At 56.5% G+C, this 17,108-nt stretch overlaps 1 protein-coding gene and 1 long non-coding RNA gene across 2 annotated transcripts in view; one reads left to right on the forward strand and one right to left on the reverse strand.

Annotated features, from left to right (window-relative positions):
* Positions 1-347, reverse strand: part of LOC116668952 — a 76,036-nt gene extending 75,689 nt beyond the window's left edge. The window contains exon 1 of the long non-coding RNA XR_004326264.1: positions 49-347. This is a non-coding gene — a long non-coding RNA (uncharacterized LOC116668952). The remainder of the gene's footprint in view (positions 1-48) is intronic.
* A 5,223-nt stretch (positions 348-5,570) lies between these two features.
* PKDCC (protein kinase domain containing, cytoplasmic) lies at positions 5,571-15,656 on the forward strand. Its single transcript, XM_006179182.3, has 7 exons — positions 5,571-6,398; positions 10,589-10,711; positions 11,326-11,597; positions 12,258-12,337; positions 12,595-12,702; positions 14,350-14,523; positions 14,741-15,656. The coding sequence occupies exons 1-7, from the start codon at positions 5,760-5,762 to the stop codon at positions 14,824-14,826; spliced, it is 1,482 nt and encodes a 493-aa protein (XP_006179244.2). The 5' UTR covers positions 5,571-5,759; the 3' UTR covers positions 14,827-15,656.
* The last annotated feature ends 1,452 nt before the right edge of the window (positions 15,657-17,108 follow it).

Raw genomic sequence — 17,108 nt, forward strand, 5'->3', positions numbered from 1 at the left:
CATGAGCCTCAATTCCCTCATCTATAAAACGGGTGTAATAATACTGACCTCACAGTATGTGTCGAGAGGTTAGACAGTTCCCCGCGCGCACGTGACAGCTCTCCATCAGTGCTCCGGGCAGGGGCCAGCTCTTCCCTGCCCCAGACCCTCCACAGTCTCCTTTGTCCCCCATGGCCTGACGTGAATCTTCCCAATTACACGGTAAGCTTCTTAGGGCAGTGGCAGGGCCAAGGCCTCTTTAACTGTAAGGAGCCGTCTTCTTCCTGGGCCCGGAGCCAGGCCAGCCTCCTGGGGCAGCTGGGGAAGAAGGAGAGAATTGTCAGCCTTGTGGAGGTCCAGGGCCAGATGCACAAACCCCACAGCCCCTCTTTCTTCTCCTTTTCTCTCTACTTTCCAAACCACAGCCCTGAGGCTGCTCAAAAAAGGACTGGTTCTTTCTATTTGACCATGGTCTGGGAGGAAAGTCGCCCCACTTGGCTCAGGGTGCATTTGGCTTGGTCAGGGAAGGTGTGATTTTTCAGATCTGATCACCAATGCTCCCATTCCCATCCCTCTCCCTTGCAAAGACCTCCAGACAAAGGCAAAGTCCTCACCTCTACCACCCCCTGCCGCCAGAGTCCACCCATCAACCACTGATCCAATGGACAACTCTCCATCTCTCTACCTGCCTCTCCATCTGCCCAGGGACCAAGGTCCTGGGATTCAGCCCACACTGGTCTCCCTCTCTTCAGGGGCCTAAGACAGAGTCTCCATTCTGCCCTGGGTCCATTGCCAAGGTGGCCTCCTCGCTCCTTCCCCCAGGGAAAGGTTCTAAACAGGTACCTCTCAGCCTTCTCCATCCTCCGTCCCACCACCCCCAGCTCCTCCAGGCAAAGGAAGCAGTGAAGGAAAAGGATACACCTCCCAGCCAGCCAGGAAAAGGAGAGAAAGAGAAGCTGCCATCGAGCATCTCTCTAGGTTGGTGGGTGAGGCTGAGCAGGAGGGAGGAGAGAGGAAGAGAGGCTGGCTCAGGGGGAAGACTCTGGATCTGGAGGCCCTGACAGACAGAGACTAGTCTGGGCAGGGAGAGCTCTGAGCCCAGTGGGCCTTTTGGTTTCTGGGGTCCTGGAGGGCCTCACCCTCTGACAGGGTCATGGAGCCAAAACGGCTCACGATCCCATCCTGAGACCCACAGAGAGGAACTAAGCTCTTTTCCAGAAGCGGGTGGAAAGATCTCTCCTGAGCCATGGCTGTCTCTGTCTTTGTCTGACTACCCTTCGCAGGATTCAGGGGGCTTTGTCTCTGACTCCGTGTTTCTGCATCTTTGTCTCTCTCTCTCTCTTTCTCTTTCTCTGCCCCCCATCTCTGTCTCAGATCATTTCTTGGGGACTCTGCCTTGGGGCTCCCGCTCTCCAGTGTGTAGGAAACCTGACCTTCATCATCTGTTTTTTATATTTTGGAAACGTCAGCTTCACTTCCTACCTGAGGGAAGTGGGGGTGGGGGAGCAGGCCGCCTGGCTCCACCCCTTTCCCTGTACCCTCTCCTTTTCTGAATCCATCCCCTCCCCCAGCTCCTTGCCCCAGGGAGGACAGACCAAAGCCTTCCCTGCCATGGGTCACTGTGGCTTTGGAATGGTCTTCCCTCTGCAGTTCACCGTGGGGTGGGGAGGCAAGGAGGCCTCTTCTGATCGACCGCTGGTTTGTTGATTTGGGAAAAAGTGAAAATTCCAGACACAGAGAGAGCCCAAGAGGCTGGGAGATTTCACCAGTGGAAACCAGGATGGAAAGTAAAGCCATTTCTGCCTCTAGGCAGAGCTAGTTAGTTGTCTAACATGTTGCCACTGATGTTTGTTTAATGTTATCATATTGTATTATACATGTGTGTTATAGCTACAGACTCCACACACCGAGGGCTTAGCCTGTGCCGGGCACTTTATATGTCTTCACATTTCATCCACTCAACTTTACAAGGTAGGTGCTATTTTTATCCCCCATTTTCCTCAGGAGAAAATGAATACATAGAGAGGTTAACTAACTCACCCAGAGTAACTCAATTAATGAAATTTGAACCCCAGTTTCTTGGACTCCAAGTCCCAAGCCCTTTGCTCTACCTCCAGGTTCCCAAGACCTGAGAAATGTATTTTGTACATTTCCTTTTAAAGAAAATTAACCACAGAATTCTGAGACTAGGTCTTCAAGATCTCAGAGACCCATACATCCCAGCTGGAGAAGCACTCTCTGTAACTCACTACTTTTGGGAGACCTTGAAGAACCAGCTAGCAGAGTTTACGTGGAAAGGCTACAAGCGGGCATTTCAGGAAGAGGAACTGGGAAGGCCACTGGGGAAAACGCTAATGACGGCTGCAAGTCAGGAGACTGTGCAGGCAGCAGTAGGAGGGGGTGCATCTAGCTCTGTGCAGGGAAAGGGCTAGGTGGAGGGCTGGGGCCAGTTTCCAGAGAGCTGAAGGCTGCAGTTTGGTTTATTCTCCAGGTTTTTGAGCAGCAGAGTGATACTCCAAAAGAGGTATTTTGAGACCTGAGATGGAGGGAAAAGGTAGACAATAAAGAGAACTGAGGAGAGGTTGGTACTACAATCCTGGCAGATTAGGACGACCTGACAAAACATGCAGAAAGGGGGTATCTAAAAGAAAAATTTAGTATTTTGGAGTTAGGGCCCTGTGCCTCCTCCAGAAGGACTGCTGTCCAAGTTTGGGTGGAGGGGGGGTGTTGTAGACAGAGAGGGGAGATGGAAAACTTGGTGTGTCTGCAGCATGGAGCCCTCGCACTGGCAGACCCCGGTCTGAGCGCTGCTGTGGCCCCAAGTGAGAGCTGCAAGAGGGTTCTACTATGGGGACAGCACTCATGGCTCTGAGCTGGACACTAGCCTGAGGGCTCTGGCCTGGGAGGCCCAGGCTACTGGCCCTGCCAGGTCTTAGGGCAGAATGGATGGACACACTGTAGGTCTGGATCCTGAAGCATGCTTTTGTGTCTGTTCCAGTTATTTGAAATGATGATTCCACTCCTTGGGTGGCAAAAAAAAAAAAAAAAAAAAGCAAACAAGCAAAATTTGGTTAAGAATTCAAGAAACTGCCAATGCAGAAACTCTAATCTGTTCAAAAAGTTCAATCCCTTTTTTTCAGAGGCCAAAAAACTATTTCCATCAAAGATTGTATATGTCTGCGTGTCTGAGAGCTGGTGAGTGAGACAGAGTGAGTGTGAGAACGAGAGTTGAAATGCCTTTGTTCCCGTGTGCGAGGCCACCGCTCCGTGGGCTCATGTGTATGCACTGTATGTACGTACATTCAGGCCTGTTTCTCAGGCCCTGTGTGCATTGAACTTTCAAACCATAACAGAAACACTGAAGCTTGGCAAAGATATCACAGGAATAATTATCTAATTTCAGAACATGTTATTATAATACCTACACGATGTGTAACGAACTTAACAATGTTCACGTTATATTTACCAACTCTGAGTTACAGGTCCACAATGCTACATCCTATCCCAAAGGCTTCTCCAAGACCCTAGAACAGAGCAGGCCCCAAAGAAAGCTCTTTAAGGAATCCCCCCCCCCACACACACACACAGTGGCTTCCTCTTGGATGAGGAGGTTTGGCTAATAGATATGAGGAGGTCTCTGGAAGTAGGGCAGAGCCTATCTTGGGATGGCAACTCTGTCCTCCAGGAATCCCCATTTCTCCCCAGTGGAGGAGCCCCTGGAACTGGTAAGGAAACAGCCATATTGGGGTCACAGAAGCAGCAGACTTTCTCTGCCTCAGCTGTGGGCCAGGGGGCCTCCTGATCTGCGAGGCTCCCCTTTTCCCCAGAGGGCTGGATTGGACTGTGGCTGAGTGTAAGGGGAATGTTTGCTGTTTGCTGCTGCTCCCTGTTGACTTTAGCCAGTAGCTCTGTTTACAAACCCAGGTTGGTTTTCCCAGCACAGTTAATTAGACCAAAGACATCTGGTGTGAGGGCTAGGGAGGGCATCTGCTCAGAGCCTTCCCCCAACACCCAGCAGCCAAGGGCCAGCACAGGGCAGAGCAGCTAAACAGGACCAGACCAAACTCCCCCAAACCCAAGGTCCTCAAGAGAATCGTGGCTTCTCTCACATGCTTGCTAAGTTAGACTGGTCCCCAACCCTCCAAGTCTCAGGGGACCCCAGGAGTCAGGGCTGGACGCCCCTGCGTCAGTGGGGCTGATTACAGGCTGGAGATCAAGGACTCAGAGCTCTCCTCTGTCCTTCCAGGTCCAAAAAACCAGGCAGAGATTCCTGTCCCCTCTCTCATCACAGAGATTGCACTCTGCAGGGACGACAGAACTCTCCAGCCTCCTGGAGGGAAGATTTTCTAGGCCCTCCACCTCTTCCCTGCCTCCTCTCCAGCCAATCTCTGACACTGCGGGGAGGAAAGAGATTAACCAGTAGAGGACAAGAGGGAGGCCGGAAGGTGCCGAGGAAGGTGGGAAGGTCTAGGTGGACAGTTCCAGGGCAGTAAGGAAGAGAAGCTTTGGGGGGGGGGGGCGGCTTATCTCTCCCAGGAGGGGGGAGCTCACTACAAACAGCTAATGCACTGGCGTGTGAAAGCTCCTCAATTAGCACTAATGATGCAATCAGGGAGGGAGGAGGAGGGGCCAGAAGTTCTGGTGGAGTCAGCACCTACTTACACACAGGGTACACATTCCTTTCTTTGGACACAGTGGCCCCTTCAGACACACTAATGCACACACTCCACAATCTGGACCACGCACGTCCGTGGGTACAAATGCAGTCTTTGCACAGCCTACTAGCACGCATATGGTTTGTGATCTGCTGCTGACCGCGTCTGATTGTAAGGGTCCTGGGAAGAGGGGCTTCAGGGACAAGGAAAATCAGAAATCAAAGACTTGGTAGAGAGGGTTTAAGAGGGCATCTCCGAAAACCTCATGATTTTTCCTCTGATCCCAGAGTTCCCGTTCCACGCGCGCTCGCAGGTGCCAGCCCCTCAGCGCCAGTCTCCCCCATCCTCCGCCCCCGAATCCGGGACTGGGCGAGAAGCCGCCTCCCGCAACCCGATCCGCGCGCCTTCCCTGCTCCCAGTTAGCCCCAAGGCCCCGGGTCCCAGGGAGGGCGCTCTGGGCTCTGGGATCACGCGGATCCCCAGCACCCCGGACCCAGCTGCTCGTGCCCTCCGGAACCCGTTACTCTCTGGCCTCGCCCCTTCATCTTCTTCCCAACCCTGCCCAGCAGGCTCCGTTAGCCGCCTCTGGGTCCCGTTATCCGGCCGCCCCGGCCCCGTTATCCGCCCTCGCTGGGCCCAAAGGCCCCGCGCGTCCCGGGGCCGCTGCCGCCCCCTCCCTATCTCCGCGGCCCGAGCTCGGGGGCCGCGGGCTGGGCAGGGCCGGAGCCGCCTCTGCGCGGCTTCCCAGGCCCGGACGGCCGCGGGAGGAGGTCCCGCTGTCAGTCAGCGGGGAAGGCCGGGCCGGGCGGCCGGAGGGGGCGGCGCCGAGGACGGGCTCGGGCCGGGAGCTGGGAGGCGGAGGCGGAGGGGGCGGGGGCGGGGGCGGCTCCGGGCCTTATAAGCGGCGGGGGCAGGGCGGGAGGGAGGCAAGTGTCAGGCCGATGTGCCGCCCGCGAGGGGCCGGGGCCGGGGTCGGGGCCGCCGGGGCCATGCGCGCGGGCTGGGCAGGGGGCCGGCGGGTCTCAGAGCGGAGCCGCCTCGGAGCCTGAGCCTCTCGGGGCCGGGGCCGGGGCCGGGGAGCCGCGCGGGGCCGGCCGGCCGGGGGGGGGGGGGGGGAGGGGAGCGATGCGGCGCCGGCGGGCGGTGGTGGCCGCGGGTTTCTGCGCCTCATTCCTGCTGGGCTCGGTCCTCAACGTGCTCTTCGCACCGGGCTCGGAGCCTCCGCGGCCCGGCCAGTCCCCGGGGCCCTCGCCAGCCCCGGGCCCGAGCCGTCGCGGGGGCCGCGGGGAGTTGGCCCGGCAGATCCGAGCGCGCTACGAGGAGGTGCAGCGCTATTCCCGCGGGGGCCCCGGGCCAGGGGCCGGCCGGCCGGAGCGGCGGCGCCTGATGGACCTGGCTCCGGGCGGCCCGGGCCTGCAGCGTCCCCGGCCCCCGCGGGCCCGGCCCCTGCCCGACGGCGCCCCGGGCTGGCCCCCGGCTCCCGGCCCGGGCTCCCCCGGCCCAGGCCCGCGCCTGGGCTGCGCCGCGCTCCGCAACGTGTCCGGAGCACAGTACGTGGGCTCCGGCTACACCAAGGCCGTGTACCGGGTCCGCCTGCCCGGCGGCGCCGCGGTGGCGCTCAAGGCGGTGGACTTCAGCGGCCACGATCTGGGCAGCTGCGTGCGCGAGTTCGGGGCGCGGAGGGGCTGCTATCGGCTGGCGGCGCACAAGCTGCTCAAGGAGATGGTGCTGCTGGAGCGGCTGCGGCACCCCAACGTGCTGCAGGTACGAGGGTGGGGGTGCGGGGGTGAGGGTGCTGGCTGGACGTGCCCAGGCCCAATCACTCTGCCTGGAAAAATAACCCTTGGTCTTACAGATAAAGAAGCAGAGCCCCAGTGACTGTGCCCAGGTTAAGCTGGGGGCAGGACCCCGACCTTGGCCGCCTCCCACTACACCACCCTGCCTCTCACTGTTGGGTGGCCGTCCCTTTACGGAGGGACTCCCGAGTTTCTCAGCTTTCACACTGTATCCCTTGAAGTCAAAGGCAAGGACAGAGGGTCCCCAAACTCGGGGTGGGCGTGGGAGCCCGTTAGGACTTAGGACCCTGTTTCTGGCTGGAACTGGGCTGTTAAGCACAAGGGAAACGACACTGAATAGAGGTCATCCCTGAGTCAGTATCCCAACTGCAGTGATAGGGTCCCCTTTCTTGATGGAATCGGAACCCCACTTCTCTCAACTTCCAGTGACTTATCTGGCTTTGAAGTTGGGGTGGGATAGCAGTGAGATTAGGAAGAGCAAGAAAGAGACCAGGCTTGATTCCCAAAGAATATTCCCACCCCCTACTCCCCACCCTACCCAGAAGCCACTGGAAGGACTGGAGGGGATTGAGTTGTAGGCCAGAAATTGCACAGCCCTACCCAGAAGAGACCCTGGGGTCCTCCAGGCCTTAAAGTTGGCTTTCGAACCATTGCGGAAGCCTCAGGGTCCTAGCTTGGGGGACAGGCTGAGGCCCTGAGGGTCTGAATGTTATGTTATCTGAGCCAATGTGGCCAAGAGGCTGGAAGCTTGAGAAGGCTAGATACCCTGGTCCTACTAAATGGGACTCTGTTTCTCCTGTTCACTGAGGGGCGAGGGGAAAGATGAGACCCCACCTTGTCCCCTCCAGGCCAGAACAGGAGAGTGGTCCTCTCACAGTCCCAGCACTGCCCTTCTTTCTCTCCCCTAGCTCTCCTCCGGCCTTGAGTCAGCCCTAGGATAGACACCCTGTTCCCTTTGCACATGTCTGAGCAGACTGAGGGGAATCCCTGACTGCTCTTGGCCTAGCGAATGTAAGGCGTGTGCAGGCTCCCCAGCTGAGGAACCTTGCCCACACCTTCCACCTCGTAGCCCAAATCAGATTAACCTTTCTGCACCCAGCAGAAGTGACCAGAAACCCCGGAGGCCCTCCCTTCTTTTCTCAGGAGGGGGATGGACCACAGGTCTGGGTGGGTATTGCAGAATAAGAGAGAGAGGCCAGAGAGCTATTTATACTCCTGCTGGCTCCCAGTGTCCCCAGGCTACTCCAGCCCTGGTCAGACACTTGTTCACTGGGTCCTGGGCCTTGAACTGGTTGCAGAAGGTCAGGCAGAGCCAACAGTTGTGGGTGGTTATGCCCGGTTGCACAGCTGACACAGCGGAGCTTCAGGGAGTGAACAGCTGGTTACGTGGCCATTCTAACTGGGAGGGTCTTGTTCTCATCGCTTCCCAGGGGCTCCTGGGAACTTTTTGGAAACCCTGGGGTGTCAGCCAGATTCCAAGGGGGTGGAGAAGGTCTTGAGTGTCTTAGCAGGATATTAAGTGTTAGTTAATTGACTCAAGATCCTCCTCCCTTTTGACAGATTTGAGGTTTGACGTGCTTTGCTGTCCCTTAAGGAACTCCTCCCGCCCTCTCTTACCCCACCCAGACTTCCCGAAGAGCATCCAGTTAACTGCCCCTACATACATCACAGACTGGTCCTCCACTTTAATGTCAGGCCCCCAGCCCAATACTGATGATGTCAAAGGAAAAGATTACAACTGAATCGTTTTCACCCATTCCTTTTCTAGACCGATACTGGGTCTGTCTGGGATTGGCTGTGTGATTCTTACAGGGTCGAAGACTGGGGTTCATTGCCCTGGGGCACAAGTGTTGTAAGGTGGGGAGTGTCCCAGGTCCTTTCTATGAGGGCAAAGGTGAAAAGCTACCATTATGGGGTAGTGGAGGTAACTTAATGTGAATTTAGGGACTGCTTTGGTGGTGAGGCTCCTACATTTATCCCCTGACCCCCACACTAGTATCCCTCTGGCTTCTTCAGCAGTGTCGCCTCTGCTGCTGGGAAGCCTGCCTGGGCTCTCCCTGCTCAGGAGGCGTCAGCTTGGGTGTGTGGAAAGCTAGAAATAATGTTTTATGAATACCTCGTAATATTTAAAATTTCAAAATTGTTCAACTGTTTGCTGAATCAGGGAGGAGCCAGAGAATGTTTCCCACTCCCCCAGGCTGCCCTAAGCCCCCTCCCCTCCTCTGGCAGCCCCCAAGTTAATGCTGTGGGTTCAAATGGAAAAGGCCCAGGATAGCATGTCCCACTGGGCACTTCAGAGCACCTGCTCCAGTCTCCAGGGACTGCCTGGGTGAGCTCTCTCTATCCATCTTCTGTGACCCCTCCCCAGCCCACCTCTGACAGACACACACACACACACACACACACACAGAGTCCTTCACGTGATAGATGCCTCTATAGCCCAGGGTCAAAGGGCATAGGGGTCTTCCCTCCTCTGCACCTCTGTCATCCCCCAGGGCCTCAGGCCTCAGATGGGGCCCCAGGCCTCTTCCCAGATTCTGGCCCTGCTAGAGTGTATTTCTTCTCCCAAATGAACAAAAGATGCAACTGAAATGCTCAGCCTAAGGCTTCCTTCTGGTGGGAGGGGGGGCGGTTAATGGTGTCTTTTTATTTTTTCCTGAGGGGTGTTGATTAATACCTCGTTAACAGCGCATTTAACGACCTCCGGGTGTTTAATAACCTTCAGAAGTTTCCCACAAAGGCTCAAACTCTGGGCAAGAAAATGAGAACCAGGCCCCAGCACTGCTGCCCTTACTTCCCCCTACCTCTGCCCCACTGGGGTCTGGGGCCTCCCTAGGCTGATGCAGGTCAGGGAGGGGAGGGTGGAGAGACAGGGAAGAAGAGGGCACCCGGGACTGCCCCCTGATCCCGCAGGTCTCAGCCCTAGTGATCTGATGGCAGACATTGAGACATGCCTTCCCTCCTGCCTGCTGGTCTGAGGCGGTGGGCTCCAGGGAGAGGGAGCCCAAAGGGCGCTCCTGAGATGCAAGGGAGCATGTCAGGGCCTGGAGTGGTGCTGGGAGGGGTGTGAAGGGTGACAGTATACAGGGACATCTAGCCCAGGGGCTTGGCCCCCCCGCTGCCCTTCCCCCCACCCTGGGCAGCTCTCTCCTCTCCCTACTCTGGCCTGGACAACTCAGCCTTTGTGCTCCTACCCCACAGGGTGCTGGTTGTTTTCAGCACCGGCTGATCCCTAGCTGGTGTGCAGTGTGGTGGGAGAGGCTGGGAGAAGCAGGGCTTTCTGTGGATGCTGGTTTAGGTGTTAGTGACAAAGTCAGGCTGTGCTTCCCAGAAGCCCCTGACCAGCTGAGCTGTACCAAGCCCCTCCCCCAGATCATGTGGCGTGGGCAGGCCTTGTGAGCATGCCCTCAAAGGGCCAGTCTTCCCCAGGAACCATCTCTTACCACTACCCGATGTGAGTGACCCCCTGCCCCGCCCAACAACTATGCAAAGAACACCAGAGGATCTGCCCCTTAGACACTTTGTCTTATCAACACTTGTTACCAGTCCCAAGGGAGATTGCTTCTCCTTGAGAAAGCCCACAGCAGAGAAAAAATGAAGGTGCCAGAAAGTGGGTATGATGAAGAAAGGACAAGGGTTAGAGCGGGGGAGGAGTTATAATAACCACCCGCTGGTGTGTCGATTAGCAAATGGTACTCTTGGAAAGAACCAGGCTGTGGAATCAGAGTGACATATATTTGAATCCTAGCTCCTGCATTTCTTAGCTGTGTGACCCTGTGCAAGTAACTTAACCTCTCTGAGTTAGTTTCCTCATGTGTGAGTTAGAGATAATAATAGTACCTACCATGCTCTATTAAGGTTATTCTAAGAATTGAGTTATACATATAAAACATTTAGCACAGTGCCTGGCACATGGTTAACACACAGTAGCCAGATCTGCCCATTTACCTGAATGGCAGAGGTAAGGGGCTGATGGAGTCAGTAGGAACTCAGGCTTCTGGGACACAGGACAGGCTTCCTGGGCAGTGTTGCTATTCTATTCTGGCCTGAGCTGAAGCAAAGACCTAGGGATGAGGCAGAAGAGGCATTTGACAGCCCAGCCCTTCCCTGTCCCCACCCCCACCCTGTGACCTCATGACCTGCCTGGGCCTCTTCCAGCTCTATGGCTACTGCTACCAGGACAGCGAGGACATCCCGGACACTCTGACCACCATCACGGAGCTGGGCGCCCCAGTGGAAATGATCCAGCTGCTGCAGACTTCCTGGGAGGATCGATTCCGAGTGAGCAGGGAGGAGGGCCGGGCCCTGGGCTATTTGCTGGGATGGTTCTCCCTTAGAAGGCCAGCCCTCCAGAGCAGCTCTGACTCCTCCTCAGTCGAGGGAGAGGGAGGGAAGGATGGAGCAAAGCTGACTCGGCCATCAGCCAAAGGGTTAAAAAAAGAAACAAGACAGAGGATCCTGAGGGTTTTGTGCTCCTGCTCCAAACACACACACACACACACCCTCACCCTGGCTGCAGGAGGGTCAGCGTCCTAGGACTAGAAAAGATCTTAAGTTCATCTTGACCCTCCCTCTATTTCCATACACTGGACAGAAGCTACACTAAAGATACACCTTCAGGGAGGAGATTCATCATCCCTAGACTTCCCTGCTGCCCATTTTCTATGTCCTCCATGTTACCAGCAGGGTCAGGCCAGCCAAGGGGTAACAGAAAGTCACTGACTTGCTCAGTAAGGCCCCAAGCCTCGGTCCTTAGTGAACACTAGAGCCTTTAAGAGGAAGGCAACCCCTCGCCCCGTCCCAGCTAAGTCCCAAGCCCCAAAGGAGGGAGTCCTGGAGCCCCCAGGCCCCCTCCCAGGAGAGAAGCAGTGAGCAGCCCGGTGTCTGCCCCTCAGATCTGCCTGAGCCTGGGCCGCCTTCTCCACCACCTGGCCCACTCCCCGCTGGGCTCCGTCACTCTGCTGGACTTCCGCCCCCGACAGTTTGTGCTGGTGGATGGGGAGCTGAAGGTGACAGATCTGGATGACGCCCGCGTGGAGGAGACGCCGTGTTCAGGCAGCGCCGACTGCATACTCGAGTTCCCAGCCAGGAACTTCACCCTGCCCTGCTCAGCGCAGGGCTGGTGCGAGGCCATGAACGAGAAACGCAACCTCTACAACGCCTACAGGTGCCCTTCACCCCCACTCAGGAAGGCCAGTGACGGAGCGCGGACCCCAGGGGCACCAGCAGGGAGAGAGCCAGTGTGGGGTTCAGGGGAACAGCCAGGGCGAGGAGACTTGGCCATGACCAATGGAGCAGCAGGGGCGGGGAAAGGCTTCCACCCAGTCAGGAAGGGAACATTCAGGCTCCTGAAGCTAAAAATAGTCAGCTCCAAGGAGAATCTGGGTTGGAGGGTGGCAGCTGGAGGCTTCTTAAAATAGTGTCAGACTCAGAGACCAGGGCTGGTGGGATGGGCACTGCCCCTTCCTCCCCTAGCCCTTCACCCCTGGAAGCTCCTCATAGGACCAAGCCATGGGGCTGCTCTGACACTGGTCAACGGGGTGATAATGTGGGGCTTAGGGGGTGGGGAAGTCCTGGGGACAGAAGGGGAAAACAGACCTCAGATTTCAGTTTGGTATGATATTACCTGTGGCCCTAGCATGTGCCTAGACCCCTATCCTGAGTCTGAATAGACTCCGTGGCACGCTCTGGGGGTATAGATGCCTAGCTGGTTGGCCTGAGGGGTCAGGCTTCCTGGCCAGATTGGGGTTCTGTCCCAAGTTGGGGTAGAGAAGGGATGTGTCCCCAAAGGCAGGACCACTGAGCCCCTGACTTCTCTCTGCCCTAGGTTTTTCTTCACATACCTCCTGCCCCACAGTGCCCCACCCTCACTACGGCCTCTGCTGGACAGCATTGTCAACGCCACAGGTGAGCTCTCCAGGGCCCACCTGCTTCCCATCACCCTGCTCCTACCCTAGCAGGCATGGTAACAAGAATGACCCAGGACAGCTCATGGTCCAGAAACCATCATTTCCCAAAGTGACATTCGGTGGCAGCCCTTCTCCCTGATCCTCTGGACATCAGGACCCAGGCTCCAAGGGGAGAGGGAGAAAGGCAGCTGGCAGCCCACCTCAGGGAGAAGTCGGAGCCCAGATACCCTCTCATAGCCACACTGCACTCTGCAGGAGAGCTCACCTGGGGTGTGGACGAGACCCTGGCCCAGCTGGAGAAGGTGCTGCACCTGTACCGGAGCGGGCAGTATCTGCAGAACTCCACGGCAGGCAGCAGAGCGGGTGCGTGGCCTCGGCGGGGATCTAGGGGCTGGGGAGGTGGGGAGCAGATGCAAGGGTGAGTGACCCCCCGAAGAGGGCCCAGTGGCTCATCCTCCCTCTCAGCCTCACTTGGGGTGATGGAGAGACCGCTGAGCACTTAGCCTTCACTTAGAGGTCTTATCTCTGGCTGAGTGAGAACAATTATAATTGGGCCTTGAACTGAGGGGTGGGGACCAACACCCCTTCCTAGGGTGGCTGCAAACCCCACGATATACTGACTGTGTAACTTTGAGCAAATTCTTACTCCTTGAACCTCACTTTCCTCATCTGTGAGTTGGGTTCAGTATTACCTGCCTCACAAAAGTCTCATGAGGATTAAATGCCAAGTGAAATGTGTGAAAGCAATTAGCCCATTTCCTGTTACACAGCTGGAGCACAATGTATGTTTGCTTCTCTTTCCTTCCTCGCCCTTCTGGGGCTAGGAGGGCAGCTGGAGGTGGAGAAGTTCTCCACGCTGAAACCAGTTCGGGAGCCCCAGAGCAGGGAGAGGATCCTAGCCACGGGGCTGTGGTCCCTGCGCTGAGGCCCTGGGGTTTAGCATGGTTGGCGGGGGGCGAGGGATGGGCAGCGTCCGTATTCAAGGAGCTCTGGCCAGTCTGAGGGGTGGGGGAGCCCTCGTTAGCCCTGTAAATAAAGTTTAACGAGGTGAACAATGGCTGGCTCTGTCCCTGAGGACGCCGTTTATGGGGCAATAAATCACAGCCAACCCTGGACTTTGGTCTAGCCCCTGGTAGAAGGAGGAGGCAGGAGGGCGGGGTGGCCAGAGGCCCAGGGCTTCTGCATTATCAGCCCAGAGCTGGGGCTCCCCAGGCAGCGGGAAGGACTCAGGGAACAGGAGGCCTGAGCTAAACAGCTTCTGGACTGAGGAGATTCCAGAGCCTTTGGGGGCTCTTTCTGTGTAATGGGGAGATCTCAGATTCTTCCTCCAGCCTCCGCCCCAAACACTGAAGTTGTGGATTCCCACATGGTAATTTTTTTGTGTGTTTTACATTTATTTGCATGCCTCTGAACTTCAGAAACTCCTGACTGACTGCCCCTACGAGCTTGCCTAACCTCTCTCCCTAGGGCCAGGAGGAAGTGGGACCAGAGGGCAGCTCTAAACTCTTGCTACTCAAAGCGTGGTCCACAGACTGGCAGCACTGGGAAGCTGGCTGCAAATGCCAGTTCCCAGGCCCCACCACAGCTCTTCTGAATCAGAATCTGCATTTTACCCAGATTCTCTGGAGATTCACACGCACATTGAAGTTTGAGCAACCTGGCTTTGAATGTCTAGAATGTCTTGAGCTCAGCAACCAGCCTGGACAGTCTGTAGCTCACGTGTGCATTTATCCCATGCGTGTGCCCACCATCATGTGCAGCCTGAACCAGCTGCATGCCCTTAGATTTGGGAGATGTGCGTCTCCCAAAAACTAAACCTGAGCTTTGCCTTTCCTGAGTGGTTATCCCGGTTCCACAACGGTAGCTGCCTTCCTCTCCATGCTGGGGGCACTGAGCTAGATTTCAGCTTTCACCTAGGAAATGAGTCTCACAGCCCCTTAGAGAAAGCGGCCCCAGCCGTCTCCCCTGGGCACACAGAGTTCTCATTTGAGTTCCGTCCCCAACCCACAGAGTACCAGCGCCTCCCAGACAGTACCGTCCCCCAGGAAGACTACCGCTGCTGGCCATCCTACCACCACGGAAGCTGCCTCCTGTCAGTGTTCAACCTGGCTGAGGCTGTGGACATTTGTGAGAGCCATGCCCAGTGCCGGGCTTTCGTGGTCACCAATCAGACCACCTGGACAGGTGAGCCATTGGGAAAGGACATCCTGAGGGTGGTGACCTGATCTCCCGGAAGAGATTAACAGGTAGTGGTCCCCCATCAGAAACCAGAAATGATGAGAAGACAAGGAAGCTGAGATGATGAGAGACGAGCATCCTTAAGGCAGTTGTGTTAGGGAGAGTGGCCCCGCCTCCGGGGAGAGAAACATCCAGTCCAGTTACCTCTCATCTCTGTCTCCAGGCCGGCAACTGGTCTTTTTCAAGACAGGATGGAGCCACGTGGTCCCTGATCCCAGCAAGACCACATACGTGAGGGCCTCTGGCTGACCTGTCTGTGGGCTCAGCTGACCAGCTGACCAGCTGACCATCCCTGCCAGCTGGGCTTGCCTGTGACTTGCACTAGCAGTACTGCATGTCACCTGGGCACCAGTGCAGACAAGGCTGACATCCCAGACAGACCGAGGTGACCAGGACAACGTGCAATACTGCCAAATGTTAAAATGTGAGTTTACCAGTCTAGGTCTGGGACTGCTGGCCTCAGGGCCAGGAATCATGGGGGGCTGACTGCCCCTCCCACCCTCTGGGCTGCCAGCAAGGCTCAGGCTGGTCTCCCCACTGGGGGCTCTGCCCCTCACTGGGACGGCTCCATGGGAAGCCCCATCACTGTGTTCATAGTGTGAGAATGTAGCCAGAGCCCCTGCTGCTGGCGCTGCTGCACAGTGCCATGGCCCGGCAGGGGCCGCGTGGGGACAATCGGTCATGGAGCGCTCTCTCAGCCAAGCTCGCAGTGGGAGATTGGAGGGATGCTATAGGTTGTGAGCGATTCTGTACGTGGGTGGCCACCTCTGGGCACCCGACAGGGGGCGCTCACGCGCCCGCCCAGGGGCCGGGGCAGAGAGCACACAAGGTATGAGCCAAGTCGTGGGGTCGAGGAGCAGGTAGCAGTTTGAGCCAGGACCTGGAGTGGGGGTGGGGCCTTTCTGCCTCATTTGCTTTCAGTGAAAGCCGCAAAGCAGCCAAAACCAGCCTCTCCCCCTTCCTGGAGTTTGTATATCCAGAAGCTTTTGTACTTCTTATTCATTAAAATGTTTATTTTTGTAAAAAAAAAAAAAAAAGTCAATTAATAAAACGACATTTCACAGCAAGGACTCTTCCCAAGCCACAGTTTCTTGGGCTGACTTACTCATCCTCAGTTATGTCTTTGATGTATGTTTGTCGGGGTTGGGACAATGTGTCATGGAGGATGTCCTTGGAGGAGTGAAATGTCCATGGCAAACACTGAAGTCAGCAAAACGTGTTCTCAGGCCCAGCTCCTATGGAGCCCCTCTCCCTCCTTGGCCCTCCGCATCCATGTCCTGACCAGAGACACGAGGGACTCCTTCCCCTAACGAGGTTAGAATTTGAACACACACTGGCTTCTTACATACCAAGCCTTTACCCAAAGGATTCATGTCCTGATGGTGAGATGGCAGCCACACCAGGGGACCTGAGCAGCCTCCAGCTGGGTCGGCTTTGCCTCCGTGCAGGGAGGCACCCGGCCATCCTCGCCACTGCCCACAAGGTAAGGCTCACTTTTCTTTTTCAGACCCTTTCTCTGAGCAGAAAATAAATATATGGAAAGTGGAGAGAAAGGAAAGCCATCGGAAAGCCCAGTCCCCTCTTCCTGGTTTTTAGGAGGGAGAATCTAGCAGGGGAAGACCCAAGTGTATGGAAGCGAGAGCAAAAGAGTTCCAGATCACGCTGAGGCCAAAGAGAGCCCCAGCGTGGATGCAAGTCTTCTAACCTGAAATCCCACATTGTCTCTCCTACACAACATTCTAAAATATTCTCAAAGTCCACAAACCTTTGAGGGCTTTAAAAAGAGTAACCAGACTTCAACTCAGGACTCGATTTCTTCTCAGCAGATGTGGGGGGCATAGTTCTAAGTGACTGAGGAGCCAGTGTTAGCTCCGGAGTCCACATCACAGATGCTGCTTGGACCCTCAAGGTTGCACCCCACCACCACCATGCCCAGCACACACACCCCACATCTTGCCTCTGCCAACCTGGGCTTGGTGACTGTGGTGGGTGGAGAGGGTCAGAGTTTCCACAGAATCTCACACCATGAATCAGCCAAGCCGGGTCCTGCCCGTGCTCACCGCCATCCATCCCCAACCCTCCCAGGAGGACCTGGGCTTCCATTAGCCTCCAGACCCTTTTCCTCAGCTGAGTCTGTGCGCTACCACACCTGTAGCCTGTCCCGTGCCATCCGGCATTAGCGCTTACACTGCCCTCTGTTGGCCTCCAACTTCAAGCCAGTCTGTGGCGCCCGAGGGCAGGAGAACCACATCATCACGCTGGGCCCAGGGAGGTGCCACGGGGTGGGGGTAGGAAGGCCTGTGGGGCCTGTGCCATCCGGAGGGAAACTAAGACCCTGGTTACAGTCAGCAGAGGCCCACAGGGCTCAGGAGCTGCGAGCCTTGGTGAGGAAAGAGGAGACTAAAGGCAAACCAACCACTGCCTTCTGGGCTTCTAGAAGTTTCCAGATGAGGGGCTCACTGGCCAGTGGAGAGGGGCAGTCTCTGGCCTCGGTGAGGTATGATTATCATTGCAGTTATACAGGCCTGAAA

This window comes from Camelus ferus, chromosome 15, assembly GCF_009834535.1.
Source record: "Camelus ferus isolate YT-003-E chromosome 15, BCGSAC_Cfer_1.0, whole genome shotgun sequence".
Taxonomy (NCBI): Eukaryota; Metazoa; Chordata; class Mammalia; order Artiodactyla; family Camelidae; genus Camelus; species Camelus ferus.

Coding starts and splice junctions, on each gene's coding strand:
- PKDCC (XM_006179182.3), top strand. CDS start 5,760: ATGCGGCGCCGGCGGGCGGTGGTGGCCGCGGGTTTCTGCGCCTCATTC. Junction 6,399..10,588: donor GGCACCCCAACGTGCTGCAG/GTACGAGGGTGG, acceptor GGCCTCTTCCAG/CTCTATGGCTACTGCTACCA. Junction 10,712..11,325: donor CCTGGGAGGATCGATTCCGA/GTGAGCAGGGAG, acceptor TCTGCCCCTCAG/ATCTGCCTGAGCCTGGGCCG.